At 47.6% G+C, this 18719-nt stretch overlaps 1 protein-coding gene across 1 annotated transcript in view; it reads left to right on the top strand.

Moving 5' to 3' along the window:
* Positions 1 to 18719, top strand: part of CARMIL3 (capping protein regulator and myosin 1 linker 3) — a 1019681-nt gene that overhangs the window by 791942 nt on the left and 209020 nt on the right. Inside the window, exon 32 of the mRNA XM_078644900.1 lies at positions 11574 to 11683. Coding sequence (XP_078501026.1) covers positions 11574 to 11683 — 110 coding nt within the window. The remainder of the gene's footprint in view (positions 1 to 11573; positions 11684 to 18719) is intronic.

Raw genomic sequence — 18719 nt, 5'->3', positions numbered from 1 at the left:
AGTGGCCCTTTTTTCTGGACGTGATGCGTAGAATGGGCATGCCAGCTATGTTTGTGGCGACCGTCGAATTGCTGTACACGGCTCCCACGGCTCGTCTTTGCCTCAATGGTACTATCACCAACATGTTCACTCTGTCTCGTGGTACCCGCCAGGGATGCCCCTTATCCCCCTTACTTTTTATTTTGGCTATGGATCCTCTGGTCCGTCACTTTCAAGAGAAACACTTGCACAGGGGACTCCAGTTCCGCACGGGACCGCTGCTTGTATCGCTCTATGCGGACGACATGGTTCTGTACATCCGCACTCCAGAAACCAACCTGCAACCTCTGCTGTCGGAGATTGTGCGTTTTGGTGATTACTCTGGCCTCAGAGTTAACTGGCACAAATCACAGCTGTTCCCCCTTACCCTTGCCACTTCGAGATGGCCTTGCTCCCTCCCATTGGAATGGTGCGAGGACTCCGTTAAATACCTAGGGATTCACATCCACTTGGATACCGTGGCTATCATTCGCATGAACTATGGTCGCGCCCTTGATTTCTTGGAAGATAACACTGATAGATGGCTTCGCCTTCCCCTGTCGATGGCTGGGCGCATTGCCATAGTGAAAATGGTAGTACTGCCCCGGTTTTTATATCTATTCAACAATATCCCCATCCCCCTTACTCGGGTTTTTTTCACGCAACTGCGCACGGCCCTGCTGAGACTGGTTTGGGGTGGGAAGCGCCCTCGCCTGGCCTGGAGCGTGTTGACACTGCCATATGAGAGGGGAGGCTTTGGGGTCCCGGACTTCTACCTCTATTTCCTGGTTGCCCAGTGCTCGTATGCCCACTCCTGGTTCCACCCGGACGCCAGGATTCAACACTTGAAACCTGAGGCGGACGCCGCACTCCCTGTATCTCTGGACAATGTGCTCCCTAAGGGCCTTCCTCGCGATCCACATGACATACTTCCTCTTGCCACTACGGCTTGGGCCTGGGACAAACTTAGGCGCTTACTGCGTGCTGACACTCTGTACTCACAAGCCCTTCCACTACCCAACCCGCATTGGCTCCCCATAACTGGCGAAACATTGATCTGTCGTACACTAGCTAAATACCATCTAACTGCGATCGGTGACTTGTTCCCCGACGGCCACGCGCTTTCCGTTTCCGAGGACCCTCGCTTCTCGGAACGCACATTCATGGACACCTTTGTGTTTGCTAGACTCAGGGCGCTGATGCGTACCACGTTCCACACCTTCCCGCTGCCGCCGGACGACACTCTTGCACTCACTCCCATTATCCAGAACACTTCGGGGGCCCACGTGGTGTCCAAACTTTACAAATTATGCTTACTCTCACTCCCATCATCTGATGAGGCGGTCCGGGCCGCTTGGGAAACGGATCTGAGCACCCAGATCTCTGACGCTCAATGGGACGCATGCTGTGCCACGACCAGAGAGGTGTCGATGAATAGCAGACACAAACTCATTCATTTTAAATTCCTTCGTCGTCTATACCACACCCCAGCGATGGCCTACAGAATCAACCCTGCGCGCCCCCACACCTGTCCTAAATGCAACGCCCCGTATGCTGACTTTGCCCATCTTTCCTGGTCATGCCCACAGCTGCACGCCTTTTGGGTTGCTATACATGACACACTGGGTGCGATTCTAGGCTTACCACTGGCGGTCTTACCAGAGATTGCCCTGATGGGCTACATGTCCAACTTTCCCCGAAAGATACGTAAATTGGCATCGATCTGCTTCCTTCTGGCCAAGAGAGAGGTAGCACTGCACTGGTGCTCGAGACGTGCTCCCACAGTTGCCGCTTGGCTGCGAAGTGTGGCTTATTGCAATGTCAATAGTGTGGAGTATTCTGACCAACTCCCGGCATCCTCCCGCCCCACGGACATCTGGGATCCATATCGCCAATACATTGCGGGGAGGGCGAAGGAAGCTTCATCTCAGTCCTTACACCCCAATTTACCTACTGGGGTGGGCTAGGCCTCAGGGGACCCACTTTGCACTCCATCAGTTAGGGCTTCTGCTACAGCACGCTACTCCCCTATGACGTGGGGCTGGGAGGTCCCTTGTCTCGCTGCTTTACCCTACTCTTGGTCCCCCAGGCATTTTGGCGCTCTGTGGCCTCCTGTTTTTACTCCTGTTCCTCCCGGTGGGATGATTCGATGCTGACTGTTATGGAAATGTGGTCACTGTCTGCGATGCCTCCTAATGTGATACGGAACGGACTAATGTGTTGGTCTCGCAATCTGTTACTTCTGCATGATATTCCTTTTCTTCCTTTTTTTGAGTTTTTGGACTATTGTCTATGTTTGCTTTGCATTTCAGTTGCTTATCAGAAAATTTTACTACTGTGACATTGGTTTTGCTCCATGATGCGACCTAACTGTTTACTTTCCTAGCGTCACTTTTGTGTTCCTGGACCTGATTTGAATATGCATACATGGACGCTTTGATCAGAATCTGTCTGTTGTATTACTGTGGTTTGCGTCACTTTGCTCTAATAAAATGTTTAAAAAAAAAAAAAAAAAAGATTGTTTAAAAAAAAAAAACGTTAAAGACTTCCTTGAGTGGTTCAAAAAAGTCTATCCGCCGATCAGATTCTCGTCCCCTCCATGGGAACTTAACATTGTTCTTGCTAGGTTGATTGGGCCCCATTTGAACCTATCCATAAAACCTCTCTACAACACTTGTCATGGAAAGCTGCTTTTTTAGTGGCCATCACTTCTGCTCGCAGAGTGAGTGAGATACAAGCTCTGTGCTGGAAAGAACCTTATTTCCTCTTTCATGCAAACAAGGTGGTCTTTAGAACTCATTCGAGTTTTCTACCTAATGTGGTCTCGGATTTTCATATTGATCAAACTATCACTCTCCCTACCTGCTTTCCTAATCCTTCAAATCCTCCCCTGAAATTCCACCTAGATAAGACCACGGTATTGAGAAAATCAGACCGCCTGTTCGTGAACTATGGTTCCATGATTACCGGTTGTGCAGGACACATATTTCCACATTCCCATCCTGCCGGTCCACCAGCGTTACCTGAGGTTCATGGTAGGCCACGAGCATTTTCAGTTTACCATGCTCCCCTTTGTCATTCTTGCACCAGAAGTAGGATGTGGTTGTTATTCCCACTACTTTCTGGTGCCCAAAAAGGACAAGGGCAAGCGCCCCTCGGATGTTCACGAAAGTGATGGCGGTGGTCGCAGCTCATCTGCGCAGATCAGGGGTTCCAGTCTTCCCCTATCTGGACGACTGACTATTGAAGGCAGGCTCAACCCAGGCATTTGTCTCCCACCTCCAGGCTACGGCCGACCTCCTGCATTTGCTGTGGTTCTCCATCAATGTGCCAAAGTCGCATCATATTCCCTCTCAGAAGCTCCTCTTCATCGGAGCGGTTCTGGATACGACTCAGTTTTGGGCCTATCCTCCCGAATGGCAGGTCCAAGATATTCAAGCTATGATTCCGATCTTTTCGCCTCTATCCTGGGTTTCGGTCAGGATGACCCTGAAGCTGCTGGGCCTCATGGTATCCTGCATCCTGCTGGTCACTCATGCCAGATGCCATATGTGGGCGCTGCAGTGGGACCCCAAGTCGTAGCCCCAACTGCCGGGCCATGATGCCGAAGACTTTGCGGGAGTGGTCCCGAAAGTTGCTTGAGGTCCGGTAGTCGGCTCCACTCCGCTCAAGGTCCTGGTGGAAGGTCGAGGGACTGGTCGCAGAGTCATCACCATCATTCATCACTTCGCACTCGGGGTCCGGTAAGAAGAAGCACAAGAAGTCGAAGAAGCATCATCACTCGACGACTTCCCCTCACCCGTCGTCCGATGAGGCTGATGGTGCGGCTGGTCCCTCCCCCTTGGCTGCGGCGGAGCCTACGGTGTTGCCAACGGTCTACCCGCCCTTCCCGGGTCCGTCGGCGACTCCGGCTCAGCTGCCGGAATTTCTGTCAGCTGTGGCCCGCCAGTGCGCCTTCGGGCCCGCGAGCCTGGCAGGGTGCCCTCGCCCTTTACTGTCGGCAGCTCCGGCATCGCTGTCGGCTCCAGTCCCGGCGATGCACGGTCCCCTAGGATCCAGGCCTGGATCCCGGTCGACGCCGGTTGACCTCGTTACTCCTCCACTGACGTTGACCCCACTGGCACCACCTCCGACGTCGCCCGTGGCACCAGACAACGTCGCCCCGGTTCCAGCACCGTCATGGACACGGAGCAGGAACGGCTTCGCTCGATGCCGACTCCGATGCCAATGGGGCCTTTCTACCCCTATGTCCAGCCTCCTTATTTTCGGCCTATACATCAGCCTTCGGAGGAAGTGGAGGACTGGGAGGAGTCTGAGGACCCTCTCACAGCTCAGTGTGAGTGTGACCCAGACTTGGCAGAGAAACTGGTGGATGCCAGTGGTCTCAACACCTCTCCTGACATTGGCATGCTCACTCCTCCTACGTTGGCTACGGAGGAGGGTTCAAGTTACGCAGTGGTGTTGCGTAGGGTGGTGGAGGCCCTCAACCTCCAACTCCCTACGGTGGTCGTCAGTTCTAACCTCCTGACAGAAGTGCTTCATCCGGCGGCTACTTCTGCAGAGCCACTGCTGCCCTTTAATGAGGCACTTTCTGACGTTCTTTTGGGCACCTGGTCCAGGCCCAACACCAGGGCTCCTGTGGATAGGAACGTGGCCCATCGCCCTTGCCCGGCCTGGGCGACCCCATTTTTCTCTCCCAACACCCCACCCCTGAGAGCTTGGTTATCCAAGCCTCAACGTCCTAGAGCGCATTCCCTACTGCACCCCTGGACAGGGAATCCAAGAGACTGGAACAATGTGGAAAGAATATTTGTTCTTTCGTCAGTTCAGGGCTGCGGTCTGTGAACACCGCAAGCCTCTTGGGCCATTATTCCCACTCTGTGTGGGATACGGTGGTGCAAGTGCCTCCTCAGTGTCCGGAGGAGGCGTGGACAGTGCTCTCTAAGGCTATTGCTGAGGGGAGAGATGCAGACAAGTTCACAATACGATGTGGCCTTGACACCGCCGACTTACTGGGCAGAGTGATTTCCACGACGGTGGTGCTCCACCGCCAAGCCTGGCTGAGGACTATTGGCTTCTTGGGGGATGTCCAGAACACCCTGATGGACATGCCCTTTGATGGCATTCGCTTTTTTGGCAACAAGGCAGATAGTGCGTCGGAGCATTTTAAGGACTCGCGGGCTATGGCCAAGTCCTTGGGCCTTTCAGCCACTCGCCCTCCTTCGCCTTCTGCTTTTCGCTTCTTTTGTGGCCACCGAAGGGGCACCCCAGCACATTCGCGTCAGAGCCACAGGCCGCAGCAGCAGCAGTCTCAGTGTGGCCGCAGACGTGGGACCCGCAGAGGTGGGTCAGGAGGCCAGCGGGTGGGAGAGTCCGCTTCCACCCCTGCCACTACTGCCCCAAAACCTTCCTAGTCCGGTCTTTCTGGCCCATCAAACGCCAGTGGGCGGCAGGATTCGCCATCACCTCCCCCACTGGCAAACCATCACTTCGGACAGGTGGGTTTTACAAATAGTCAGAAGGGGCTACTCCCTCTCCTTCGAGGCTACCCCTCCAGCCATGCCACCCCAGTACTACTGCATGTCGGGGGATCACTTGGCACTTCTTTAACAGGAATTCACGGCCCTCTTGGCCAAGGGAGCCATCGAGCGCGTTCCTGTGCCAGAAGTAGGAGGTGGTTGTTATACCCACTACTTCCTGGTGCCCAAGAAGGACAAGGGCCTGCGTCCTATCTTGGATCTCAGTGACGTCAATCGCTTCCTCCGGAAGGAGAAGTTCAAGATGCTAACTCTTGCTCAGGTCTAGTCTGCTCTCGACCCTGGAGACTGGATGGTAGCGTTGGACTTGCAGGATGTACCTGCGGTTCACGGTAGGCCACGATCATTTTCAGTTTACTGTGCTCCCCTTTGGCCTTACCAGTGCCCCTCGGGGGTTCACGAAAGTGATGTCGGTGGCTGCAGCTCATCTGCGCAGATCAGGGATTCCAGTCTTCCCCTATCTCGATGACTGGCTGTTGAAGGCGGGCTTGCCCCTGGCAGTCTTCTCCCACCTCCAGGCTACGGCCGACCTCCTGCATTTGCTAGGGTTCTCCCTCAATGTGCCAAAGTCGGACCTGATTCCCTCTCAGAAGCTCCTCTTCATCGGAGCGGTTCTGGATACAACACAGTTTCGGGCCTATCCTCCCGAACGGCGAGTCCAGGATATTCAGGCTATGATTTCGATCTTTCGGCCTCTATCCTGGGTTTCAGTCAGGATGACCCTGAAGCTGCTGGGCCTCATGGCCTTCTGCATCCTGTTGGCCACTCATGCCAGATGGAACCTGTCCGATTACATCCAGATCTCGGAGGGCACTGCAGAGCAGCTGCAGTGGTGGCTCATGAGCCAACATTGGGTCCAGGGCAGATCACTGTCCCTTCCCCAACCGGAGCACACAGTGGTGATGGACGCTTCCCTCCTGGGATAGGGGGTCCACATGGGAGAGGCAGATATCAGAGGCCTCCAGTCTCCGGCAAAGTCCAGGCTCCACATCAACCTTCTGGAGCTTCGGGCAATTCGACTTGCACTGAAGGCATTCCTTCCCTCTGTCAAAGGGAAAGTGGTGCAGGTGTTCAGACAACACCACCACCATTTGGTACTGCAACAAACAGGGCAGATGGGGGCGTGCACCCTATGTCAGGAGGCTCTGCGCATGATGGATCATGATTGGCATCTTCACTCGGACGTGGCGCTAGGTCTCTTTCGAAAGTGGGGAGAGCCATGGTTAGATCTATTCACCACCGAAGAGAACGCGCAATGTCAGCAATTCTGCACGTTGGAATTTCCACGGTGGCACTCGCTAGTCGAGGCTTTCTGTTGCGAGTGGGGTTGCAATCTGTTGTACGCCTTTTTGCCTATACCACTTCAGCCCAGAGTGCTGAAGAAGATCAGGCGCGACATGGCCCAAGTCATTCTTGTGGCGACGGACTGGGCTTGAAGAGTTTGGTATCCCGAGCTACTCAGTATGATGATAGATCCTCCGATCCAACTGCCTCTTCGGGAGGATCTTCTGTCTCAGCAGCAGGGGACAGTCCTCCACCCAAACATGTCCAGTCTCCACCTCTTTCCATGGAGATTGAGCGGTGGCAGTTGATTCCTTTTAACTTGCCTCCTGAAGTCTGTGATGTCATTCTGGCAGCCAGGCGTCCCTCCACTAAGTTGGTGTACGCCTGCAGGTGGTACAAATTTGTGACATGGTGCACAGCAAAAAGCTGTGGATCCCCTTTCTGCCCCTCTTTCAGAAGTTCATCTGTTCCTCCTTTCTTTGGCCCAGCAGGGCTCTGCTCTGGGCACGATCAATGGCTATCTTTCTGCTATTTTGGCCTTTCTCAGGCTCCCTGATCAGCCCTCTCTTTTCAAGTTCCCTGTTGTAAATAGATTTCTCAAAGGCATTACTCATCTTTCCCTCCTATTCCTTTCGTAATGCCACAGTGGGACTTACATATTTAATGTGCGCTCTCTTTCAGCCTCTTCACAACTGTCCTCTTCATCTGCTGTCTTTGAAGACTGCTTTCCTGGTTGTCATCACCTCTGCAAGGAGAGTGAGTGAGCTCCAGGCTCTTTCTTGTAAACCTCCTTTTCAATCTGTCCATCCGGACAAGGTTGTGCTCAGAACACGTCCATCCTTTCTGCCAAAGGTTGTCACTGCCTTTCACATCAGCATACCATCACTTTGCCCACCTTCTGTCTACCTCTGCATCCTTCTATAGGGGATAAGAGGCTCCACCGTCTGGACCCAAAAAGTGCGCTCTCGTTTTACTTGAACCGCACACAACAATTCCGGGTGGATGACCAGCTCTTTGTTGGCTACGTTGGGGCTAAGAAAAGTCGGGCTGTACATAAGCGGACTATCTCCTGATGGGTCGTCTTGTTATTAAAGCCTGTTATTCTCTGGCTAAAAAGGAAGCTCCGTTGGGGCTGCGTGCCCATTCCACCAGGGCGACGGCTGCCACTACGGCGTTGGGACGTGGTGTCCCCTTACAAGACATCTGTCAGGCAGCTACGTGGGCCTCGTTGCACACTTTTACTAAGCACTATTGCCTAGACAGCCAAGTCCGGAGAGACAGCTTCTTTTCTGTTCTCCTTGACTTCCTGGTTTGATCTTGGTTCGCAGACCCACCACCGAGGTTGGTATTGCTGGGGTATCTATTCTAAGGTAAGGAATCTATCACTAACGTGTTTCTTTCAGATGAACAAGTTACCTACCTTTGGTAACGATATATCTGTAAGAAACATTAGTTAGTGATAGATTAATTACCGCCCCACCTATCCTCCCCGTTCTGCGAACTGATTTCTAGGGTTAAGGTTATCCCTTTCAGGGTCCTAGTTTCAAGGCACCAGTGGTGAGTATCTTGCATGGCTCTGCGTACTCTGGCGCATAAAGTTGTGTACAGAACTGAGGTCAGCGCACGAGGGCAGCGTCTAAGTAGCTGCCACAACATCATCTCAGCGACCACCTCTCCCAACGACGGACGCAGAGCCGCATGACGCCACCTTCCAACCCTCAGGGGTACTGCTGATGAAAACTTTCCTGATCCATTCTGACTCCTGAGGGTAATTCTAAGGTAAGGAATCTATCACTAACTAATGTTTCTTACAGATATATCGTTACCGAAGGTAAGTAAGTTGTTCTTCAGTGCTTATGACTTTGATGAGTATATCCCTGGAAGAGGACTAGGATTACAGGTAAGTAACTTATCCTTCACTGTTATGCTCTTTAGTTTAAAGAATGTCCACACCACCGTCCAAAGGTTGGTAATTCAAGTCTTTGCAGTGCTGGAGGCCTTTAATGCAGCTTATCTAGATCATATTCCTGTCTTTTGGTCCTCCTGGCAGGATCATCTCGTCCAACTTGAAAAGGTTTGCAGACCCTGCAATCTGCAGGCCTCACTATCAAGGCATCCAAGTGCCAGATAGTGCAGGGAACTGTTGTTTACTTGGGCTACCTTATATGTGGAGGCCAAGTATAACCAATATAACCCGAGATCCAGACACTGTTGCACTGGGAGCCTCCAACAACCCAGTCCCAAGTCAGGGTGTTCCTTGGCTTGACTGGGTATTACAGGAGGTTTTTGAAGGGTGTGGTTTCATTGAGGCACCTCTCACAGAACTCACCTCCAAGAAGATGCCCAAGAAGATAAACTGGACAGTTAGTTGTCAAAAAGCTTTTGACACCCTGAAAGAGGCAATGTGCTCAGCACCAATTCTCAAAGCTCCTGATTACTCTAAGCAGTTAATTGTGCAAACTGATGCTGCCCCTGAACTAGGGATAGGAGCAGTCCTATCCCAAACCAATGGTGATGGCCAGGACCAGCCTGTTGCTTGTATTAGCAGGAGGCTCTGTCCCGAGGAACAGTGTTGGAGTGGCATAGAGAGGTAGGCCTTCGCTGTGGTCGGTACCCTAAAGAAGTGGAGACCATACCTGTGTAGTACTCACTTCATTGTTCATACCAACCACAGACCTCTCAGATGGCTTATGCAGATGAAAGGTGAGAACCGAAAACTTTTGAGGTGGTCCATCTCCCTACAGGGAATGGACTTTTCAGTGGAACACAGACCTGGGACTGCCCATGCCAGTGCAAATGGACTTTCCAGGCTCTACCACTTAGACAATGAAGCTTCTCTTGAGAAAGGTTAGTCTCATTCTCTTTTGATTTGGGGGTTGTGCATTAACGTATCCTTTTTAGCATGGTTACCCCCAAGATTTTGTCTTACTCTGATGCTTCTTTCACTGAGTGTGCACTGGGTTCCTGCTAACCAGGTTCCCAGTGTATTTCCCAAAACTGTACCACTGTTTGCACAAATGGCACACCTCTGGCTTACATATAAGTCCTTGGTAAAAGGTACCAGTGGTACCAAGGGCCTTGTGACCAGAAAGGGTCTTTAAGCTGCAGCATGTATTGTGCCACCCTAAGAGACCCCTCATCAAACACAGGTATACTGCCACTGCAACAATACTTGAGGAGGGTTACCTTATTTTGTTGGATCCTATTGCAATCCACAAGACAGAATGTTGCGTAGCCACTGTCTCACTCAGGTGTAGGATTGTTCACCCTGGTAAATTGGGGAAACTCACTGTGCCCTTGTGAGATATATTTTTGGGTCCTCACCCACAGGTACCACTTATGACTTGCTTCATCAGCGGACCCTCGTACTGCACACCTAGTGTGGGGAGTTAGGCTCAACATGTTTGTAAGTGGAGTTCTTTGGCTGTGTGGTTTTTAGGGATTGTGAGAAGAAATACAAATTGCCAGATCCTACTACTTTTTTAATGGTTGGTACATTGGCAATGTTAAAAACAGCACAATGTCATAGGGGAGTAGTGACCCTATACATCTGAGGTCGACATGTTTCAGCCATTAGAATCGCCCGAGTGGGTCGGTCGACTTTCTTCAGGACCTTATTTTTGAGCTAATTCCTATAAGTGTCATTGGCCTTTATCGGCATGTGCATCCGTCTTTTTAAAAACGTTTTTAAAACAGGCATGCACGCAAATCCTACAGACCAGTTTTTAGGACTTTTTCCTCTTTGCATTGGTCTGAGTTGGCCTACTAAGTCAATAAGGCTTCATAGGGTTAATCAGGGGGAGGGTGCTCCTTGTAGTCATAATTTTGTTAAAGGATAGCGTCTGTGTCTTTACCTATCCGGCTCCCAGCCCACAGTATCTTGATACTGGGGCGGGGAGCCGAATAGGTAAAGCAGAGCCGAATAGGTAAAGATGTGTCCGCTGTTCTTTGACTGCCCCCTTTCTTGGCTGGATAACGTTGGCACCAGATACCGAGTTTGACCTCTGCACCAGGCCGCTTCAGTGCCGCTGGTGGTACAGTTACAGTTTTGTTACTTACCCAAACCTTACTTGGTACTGATTCTTTATCCAGAAACCCAATATCGTTTACTTACCCGCATATTGCTGATTGTGTTCCCTCCCATAGGATAACATTGTATTGTTGAAAAAATGCAGTGTCCACTTTTTACATTGAAAAGCAATGATATTACAAAAACGTATTTACATGCATAAAAGTATTTTCAGCTCTATAAAATAAGTATACCAAAAGTAATATTTTTGTAAAACCATTTGACTTGGATTTAGTCTTTGAGCGTTTGTTTCATTTCTTGTCTGTGTGTGTACAACAAATGCTTAGCACTACCCTCTGATAAGCCTAACTGCTCGCCCACACTACCACAAAAAAGAGCATTTTACCCTCTGTAAAGCCTCTGGGGATCCACTGGACTCTGTACACACTATACCTTACTTTGGTTTAGTATATACAGAGCAGCTTCCTACAGTAGGCATCTCAGCCGAGCATGTGCCAGTAATAGACAATGTATGCACAGCTTTATATATATTCTGACTTTCTTCATTCTGTGTGAAAAATTACTCAATGTATGGCTGTACTGTATAGAACATGCTTATCTGCACCTATATTCTTGCAGGTTCTTTCTCTTTTCAAAAGAAGTGGCTGTAAATATTTGAAAACGTCTCTGATTGTTTTGTCATTATTATCTTGAAACCTGTGCAGCTCAGAGTACCAGTGATAGAGACCCCAAAACAGGAGAATGGCACTGTAACTCGATTGGACGAGGGACTAGAAGACTTCTTCAGGAAGAAGGTCATCGCTGAAAGCTTAAGGTATCTTGAAATAGTATGATTAATGAGAGAATTAATCATGTGCTTACTTTGACATAGGGCCTTTTACAGATCATGGTAGCATTTGAGCTTTTTTTGGAGAGCATGATAATTGGAGCAGATGGCTTGGATAATGTGACAGGAGCAAGGACAACTGATCAGTGTCACAGGAAGAAATTGGGAGGGGCAGCAACAACTAAATTAGGGAACAGGAGATCAGCAGGGGCCAAAGACAATTGAGCATGAGGCTTTACCAAAAAAAGCTGGTACCAAGGACGAATGAACAGGTGTCACAGAAAGCTTAAGCAGCTTAGTAGGAGCTAGAACCTGAAGTCAATGAGCACGAACAATAAAACAAGATGCAAGGAAAACTTGGTTGGCAGGGTACATGGATGATTGTGCAGGATGGATAAGTAATGGGCAGAGACAGAAGCAAATCACCTACTGAAATGACCACCATTGGCCAATCGGAGCCCTGCCCTTTATAGCTAAAATAAACTGAGAATCATTGCAGCCAATTTATGCACTTATGTTGAAGCACATGGAATGTTGAAGAATTTACTGTCAAGGTCTTCAGATCAGTCCAAAGCATCAGGTCTGTCCTGATGGACTGTCTGTTCTCATAGAATTGAGAAGATCTTCACAAAACTGCAGTTTTAGGGTCCATCAACCAATCTGATCCAAATTAACCTAGGGGCTAGTGCAACTTTTACTGAAATTATAAAGGGAGCTGCTGAGTACTTTAAATTGCAGCTTCCTTCGGTGACCTTGTCATCTGATCCCTTATTGGATCTGCTTCTCCAAGGTGTAACTGGGTTTGAACGATTACTGCCTTATCTGATATATGATATTCTCCTGGGAACTTGGTTGAGGCCAGTGACCGGATTCTCTATTGATCGTGCCTTTTCCCATCGCCATCGTCCTGCTCAGGACGACCCTGTCTGTCTTTTTCGACACCCTACTGCTAAGGGATTCATCGTGCAAGCTGCTACGACATCACCAAGTCTAGATGTTTCTCCTTTACTTCCACAAGGTAGATGATCGAGGAGGTTGGGTCTTTATGGCCGAAATCTCTTTGCTTCAGCTAGTTCGGCCTTGAGGTCGGTAAACATGTCTCGTGTCTTAGGCAGAGCTTCATATGCTTTATGGGATTCTGTCACCCATCTGCTTCCTTCCCTTCCTGAGGGGTCAGGGCTGAACTCTTTCAGCTTGCACAAGATGGCTGTGAGATGGCATAGTTAAATATTAACCCCTCCCATGCTCATGACGTGCTCAGCTCGTCATGAGCCACGGTGGCTGTGTGCTCATGACGAGCTCGTCAAAGCGGTCCGAACGCTCGCACGCGGGGCTAATTCCCCCGCTGTGCTGAACGTTCTGAAGAAACGGGTGTGGCTGTGACGAGCTCAGCTCATCATGAAATGAAATGAAATGATTACGCACTTGTATAGCACACGACTACTCGTAGGCATCTCGGTGCTTGTACGAATACTGCCGAGGAACCCTTCCTGGCCTTTCCCTGTGAGGAGCCCACTCCTGGGCACCCCCAAGGTGAAGTCAGGCATCCACAGCGTTGTTGGGGCCGTTGTAGAGATTAAGCAAGCTATTGCCCAGAGGTGCAGAGTGGGACTCATGATTAGAATAGGCACCGAGGCGAGAATTATCAGGTCTGAGGAAATTGAGCCCGAGACCTGCCGAGGCGGGAATTGAACCCTGGTCCCGGCCAGACTACTGCATCAGGGTCTGCCGCTCTAACCATTGAGACACACTTCTCTCATGAGCACACGGCCACCGTGGCTTATGACGAGCTGAGCTCGTCATGAGCACCGGGGCGCTGTGCGCGCCCCCCGCCACCCCACCCCAGCACAGCGGGGGAATTAGCCCCGGAGGCAAGGGGTTAAGTCAGCAATGGACATCACCGATTCTATTGGCTGAGCTATGCTGTTGCTCTTCGTAGACACGCTTCGTTGTGTGAGTTGAAATTCCCCAATAATGTTCGGAAGAGCTTGAAAGATACGACCTTTGACTGTGTTTGTTTAATTTACAGCCATGCAGATTCAGTGATACAGTGCCTCATGGCTGGCCACTTGTAGTTTGCCCTTTACAGGTCTTTAATTTCTGCCTCTGCTGTTGTTGCACTTTGTGGCATTGAAGTATTAAGCACTAGTTCTTTTTTACTGCAAGAGTGTTTGACTCCGGATTTGACTATATTAATCTCTGAATTGTCTTTGCCGCTGTGTAGCTGATTTGTTCTTTTATTTTACTCTGATGAGGAGCTTAATCTCAAGAATTCATACCCTTTTTGGGTATACGTCTTACTCTACGTGGAGTATTGGTTTGCTGTTGTATAGTCCTTTAAGTATGCTACTTACAGAGTCTATATGTTTACTATTAAATAGTTTTCTCTGAGTACCCTGTCTTGTGTGGGTATCACTCGGTTATACAACTTAGTCCTTCTTGGACTTCGTTATATGCTCTTTTAAGGGCTACTGTAAGAACTCTTTGTCTTAACCTGTCTGAAACAGTTTAGGCTGTTTCGGTCATGCATTTCATAGTAGGAGGGTTTTAGTCTTTATAGAAAAGCTCTTCTTATTTTTCTCCAAAAATGTTTTTTGCATATGTTGCTTCTGTCTGAAGGTTAGATATTACCTATTTTCTTGAGGTATGTATCTTATTTTCTCTGTGCTTAACAGTCCTTGAGGAAGTGTAACATATATATATATATATATATATATGTGTATATTTCCTGTGAAACTGAGGGGAAAGTTCGAGCGTTATATATATATATATATATATATATATATATATATATATATATATATATATATGTATATGTATATATATATATATATATATATATATATATATCTATATATATATATAGTCCTGGTCGGACTTATGATCACATTTTGTTTTGTATCACAAGTGTCGTCGTATGTGCTTGTTGCTGGCAAGGATTCATTTTATGAATGGTTCCTTTTTAATGTTTAGCTGCACTAATTGGTGCGATTTCTTTTTCAATAATATTGTAAGGCGCTTTTGGGCTGATTTCTCAGTTCTGTTTAGCTATCAGGTATACAGAGCATACTTGGCTGTGTGCGTATGTGTTACACATATTTGGTGTTTGATATTTTGAGAAAAAAAGAAAGAGAGCACTCAGAGGTTTTAATTGAGATGTGGTTGCTTATCTTTTTCCTTGTTTGCCTTGGTGCCATGAGTGTGTCCATGGCTCGAAGTTATGTACAGTCTGCCGGACCATGGCACTAAAGGCCATGCGGGGGCAAGCTTTGTAGATCCTTGCGGTCTGGCAGCGAAATTCTGTGAGCTGGCGGGCTATTCGAAGTCTTTGGTGACATATATATATATATTACCTACTGGCGATAGCCAGTAGGTATATTTAGTTAGGACCTAGCTACCATAGGAAATCCGCAACATTCTATTGGGAAAAACTTTGGCGCCGGTTGAGGAATTTGCGTGTAATTTTCCAAAATTTAGGCCAGCTCCGCTCCGGTTCTTCCCTGGAAGTTTCGGGGGGATTCGACATGCGGGGGCCGAGAAAAAAGGGGGTCCAAAACGTGTTTTCCCCATGTTAATTTCTATAGGACAAATAGACAAGGCTACAGCCCGAACCGCTGAATGGAATTACACCAAACGTTGCAAAATTGTAGGGACTAGTACGCAGAAGTGCCTTTTCTATATTTGGTGAAAATTGCTCCAGTGGTTTTTATGAAAATTAACTTCAAAAACACATATATATCTCTATAAGCTTACTGTAAGCTTACTGTACTCTGTACCTTCCCCGAGTACGAGCTGCATTCTGATTGGCTGCCAATGTCTGTCAACACTCCAAAACAGAAATTGTTGGCAGCCATCTTGTACCTCGGTAGACTGAGGCACAGGAAAGCTGAAAAACAAACGTGTAGAACTCAAAAAGGGGGCAGGGTAGAAGCACCCTGACCCCCTAGGCCTGCTCAGGGGGTCCCACAAGGACCCCCAAGGCAAAAAAAAAAAATGTTTTCAAAAATTCAAATTCTTCATCCAAGAAGTGTTGGCAGCCATCTTGGGACCAATATACATGATAGCACCTCATTAGAAAGCATTGCAGTTAATAGAAGGTTTTAGGACTTTAGTTACATTATAAATCATTTGTTGATGGTACCATACTCATTTTAGGAATTGTGGTGTGTTCCAAGGTGATTTTACCATGTGAAAAAGCCTGCTGCTGGGATATCATGCATCATGTTTGAAAGAAAACTATTATCTCATGCTTTTCCCACAGTGGTTTGGAAGGGGATCTATAAGCTAAACTGAAAGCATATTTTCTGTAAATTCACATTATCTTTCTCAGTCATGTGAGAATGAAGTCTGACATTCTCAGTAAAACATGTACATCCAACAAGGACAGAGACTGTCAGTTGATTCCTTTGTGTTCTACTGCAGCTTCCCAGAGTGTTCTAAAGAACAACTAGAGTGTTAACAGTCCTACTTATTACAAAGGTATGGCACACCTGATTTGATTAAAAATTTATAATGCGCAAAACAATAACCCGCAGGTATCAAGGCGCCTAACAAACACATCAAAATTGAAATATACATCCTTACACATAGGCTTGCAGGAAGAGGCGAGTTTTTAAAGCCCTTCGAAATTTCTGAAGGGAAGGTAAAGATCTAAGATCCAACGGAAGATCATTCCACCATTTGGGGGCCAGGGTGGAGAAGGCCCTGCCACCCCACTTGGATCTTCGAATCCGGGGGACTGTGAGGAGCAATTTCCCGGAGGAACACAGGTTCCTTCCAGGGATATAGTGGGAGATGATGGACCCAACTCCCGTGTCAGTTCCTTTTGCGATGGCTCTATAGGTCATGCATAAAACCTTAAACCGAACTCGATGTTCCACCGGTAGCCAATGCAACGCTTTCCTGGCCAATGTGGCCCAAGAGCGCCTAGGAGCATCCAGAGCAAATCTGGCTGTGGCATTCTGAACTACCTGCAAGCGCTGCAGGAGGCTCCTATTAAGCCCCGCATACAGCGCATTGCAGTAGTCCAGGCGTGAGCCAATGAGTGCGACCGCTATTTGCTTTCTGGACTGCAAGGAGAGGTATTTCCTAATCCTTCGTAGGGTGTGAATTAGACCCCAACAGGTGGAGATGGTTCTACTCACCTGGTTGCCCATATCCAGGGCAGGGTCTATCATCACCCCTAGATTCTTAGCCGATGTTGTGGGAGAAGGACACACTCCTAACAAGTCAGGCCACCAGCTGGCAGACCAGATGTTCTCTTTCCCTCCAAACACCATCACCTCAGTCTTCTCCCCATTCAGCTTAAGTGAATTCATAATCATCCACTGACCGACCGCCTCCATACAAGATCTAAATTTGGAGGCGGTGTGTACATCTGAATGGGAGAGAGAGACGAGGATTTGGGTGTCATCCGCGTAAGAGACTACCTCCATCCCGAAAGATCTTATTAGTCTGGCTAGAGGGGTCACATAAATGTTAAATAGGGTCGGACTAAGAGCCGACCCCTGTGGGACCCCACATCGCACAGGTCGGGATGGAGATAGGAACTGAAGTCATCTTGATTGGAATAAAGTGGTAACTCTTAAAACATTTAATTTAAAAAGGAACAAAATGAGGGGGTATATTTTGCCATAGAAAGTATGATTAGTGCTGCAGAAAGAAAAATTAGGGTACATTTTGAGTGACTTCTCAAATCCTCTTCTATTTCATTAAAAAATTCTGACATGCAGTCTCCCAAGATGGCCACCAGAGACAAAAGAGCCCAAATGTAGCCCAAATAGCACCCAGATGTAGCCCAAGTATAGCCCAATGACAGAATGTCCCAGAGTGTTCTAAAGAACAACTAGAGCGCTAACAGTCTTACTTATGACAAATGTATGGCACACCAGAAGCCATCTTGATTGGAATGAAGTGGTAACTCTGAAAACATTTAATTTAAAAAGGAACAAAATGAGGGGGTTCATTTTGCCATAGAAACTGAAGTCATCTTGATTGGAATAAAGTGGTAACTCTTAAAACATTTAATTTAAAAAGGAACAAAATGAGGGGGTTCATTTTGCCATAGAAAGTATGATTAGTGCTTCAGAAAGAAAAATTAGGGCACATTTTGAGTGACTTCTCAAATCCTCTTCTATTTCATTAAAAAATTCTGACATGCAGTCTCCCAAGATGGCCACCAGAGACAAAAGAGACCAAATGTAGCACAAATAGCACCCAGATGTAGCCCAATTATAGCCCAATGACAGAATGTCCCAGAGTGTTCTAAAGAACAACTAGAGCGCTAACAGTCTTACTTATGACAAAAGTATGGCACACCAGAAGCCATCTTGATTGGAATGAAGTGTTAAGTCTGAAAACATTTAATTTAAAAAGGAACAAAATGAGGAGGTTCATTTTGCCATAGAAAGTATGATTAGTGCTTCAGAAAGAAAAATTAGGGCACATTTTGAGTGACTTCTCAAATCCTCTTCTATTTCATTAAAAAAATTCTGACATGCAGACTGAAACATGCACTTTGAATACCAGCAGAAGACTTCCCTGGTGAGCAGTAGCTTTACTACAGTGATATAATGAGCAACTAGAGTGCTAACATTCAGAATTTATGGTAAATATGTGACACATCTGAATGCCTTCTTGATGGAACCAAAGTAAACAAGCATTGAAAATGCAATAGATCTCGCCCTCGTTTAAGTTAAAGCCATTCTGTTTGTAATGAGGTGGCTTTTTAGCTTTGCTTTTAATAGTGTTTTTCAAACCTTCATGTAAATAACATGCATATGTATGCATATATGTATATGTATGCATGCATTTATATTTGTATTTATATATATATGCAGATTATATATGTTTAAATATGTATGTATATATATATATATACATACATATATATAAATGCATATATATGCATATATATATGTGTATATGTGTGCGTGTAGATAGACCGAGGCACAAGAAAGCAGAAAAACAAACGTGAAGAACACAAAAAGGGGGCAGGGTAGGTACACCCTGACCCCCTAGGCCT

This window comes from Lissotriton helveticus, chromosome 5_1 (assembly GCF_964261635.1).
Source record: "Lissotriton helveticus chromosome 5_1, aLisHel1.1, whole genome shotgun sequence".
In the NCBI taxonomy this organism is placed as follows: Eukaryota; Metazoa; Chordata; class Amphibia; order Caudata; family Salamandridae; genus Lissotriton; species Lissotriton helveticus.
Note: the sequence above shows the minus strand (reverse complement) of the source record. Positions and strands in the feature narration are given on the sequence as shown.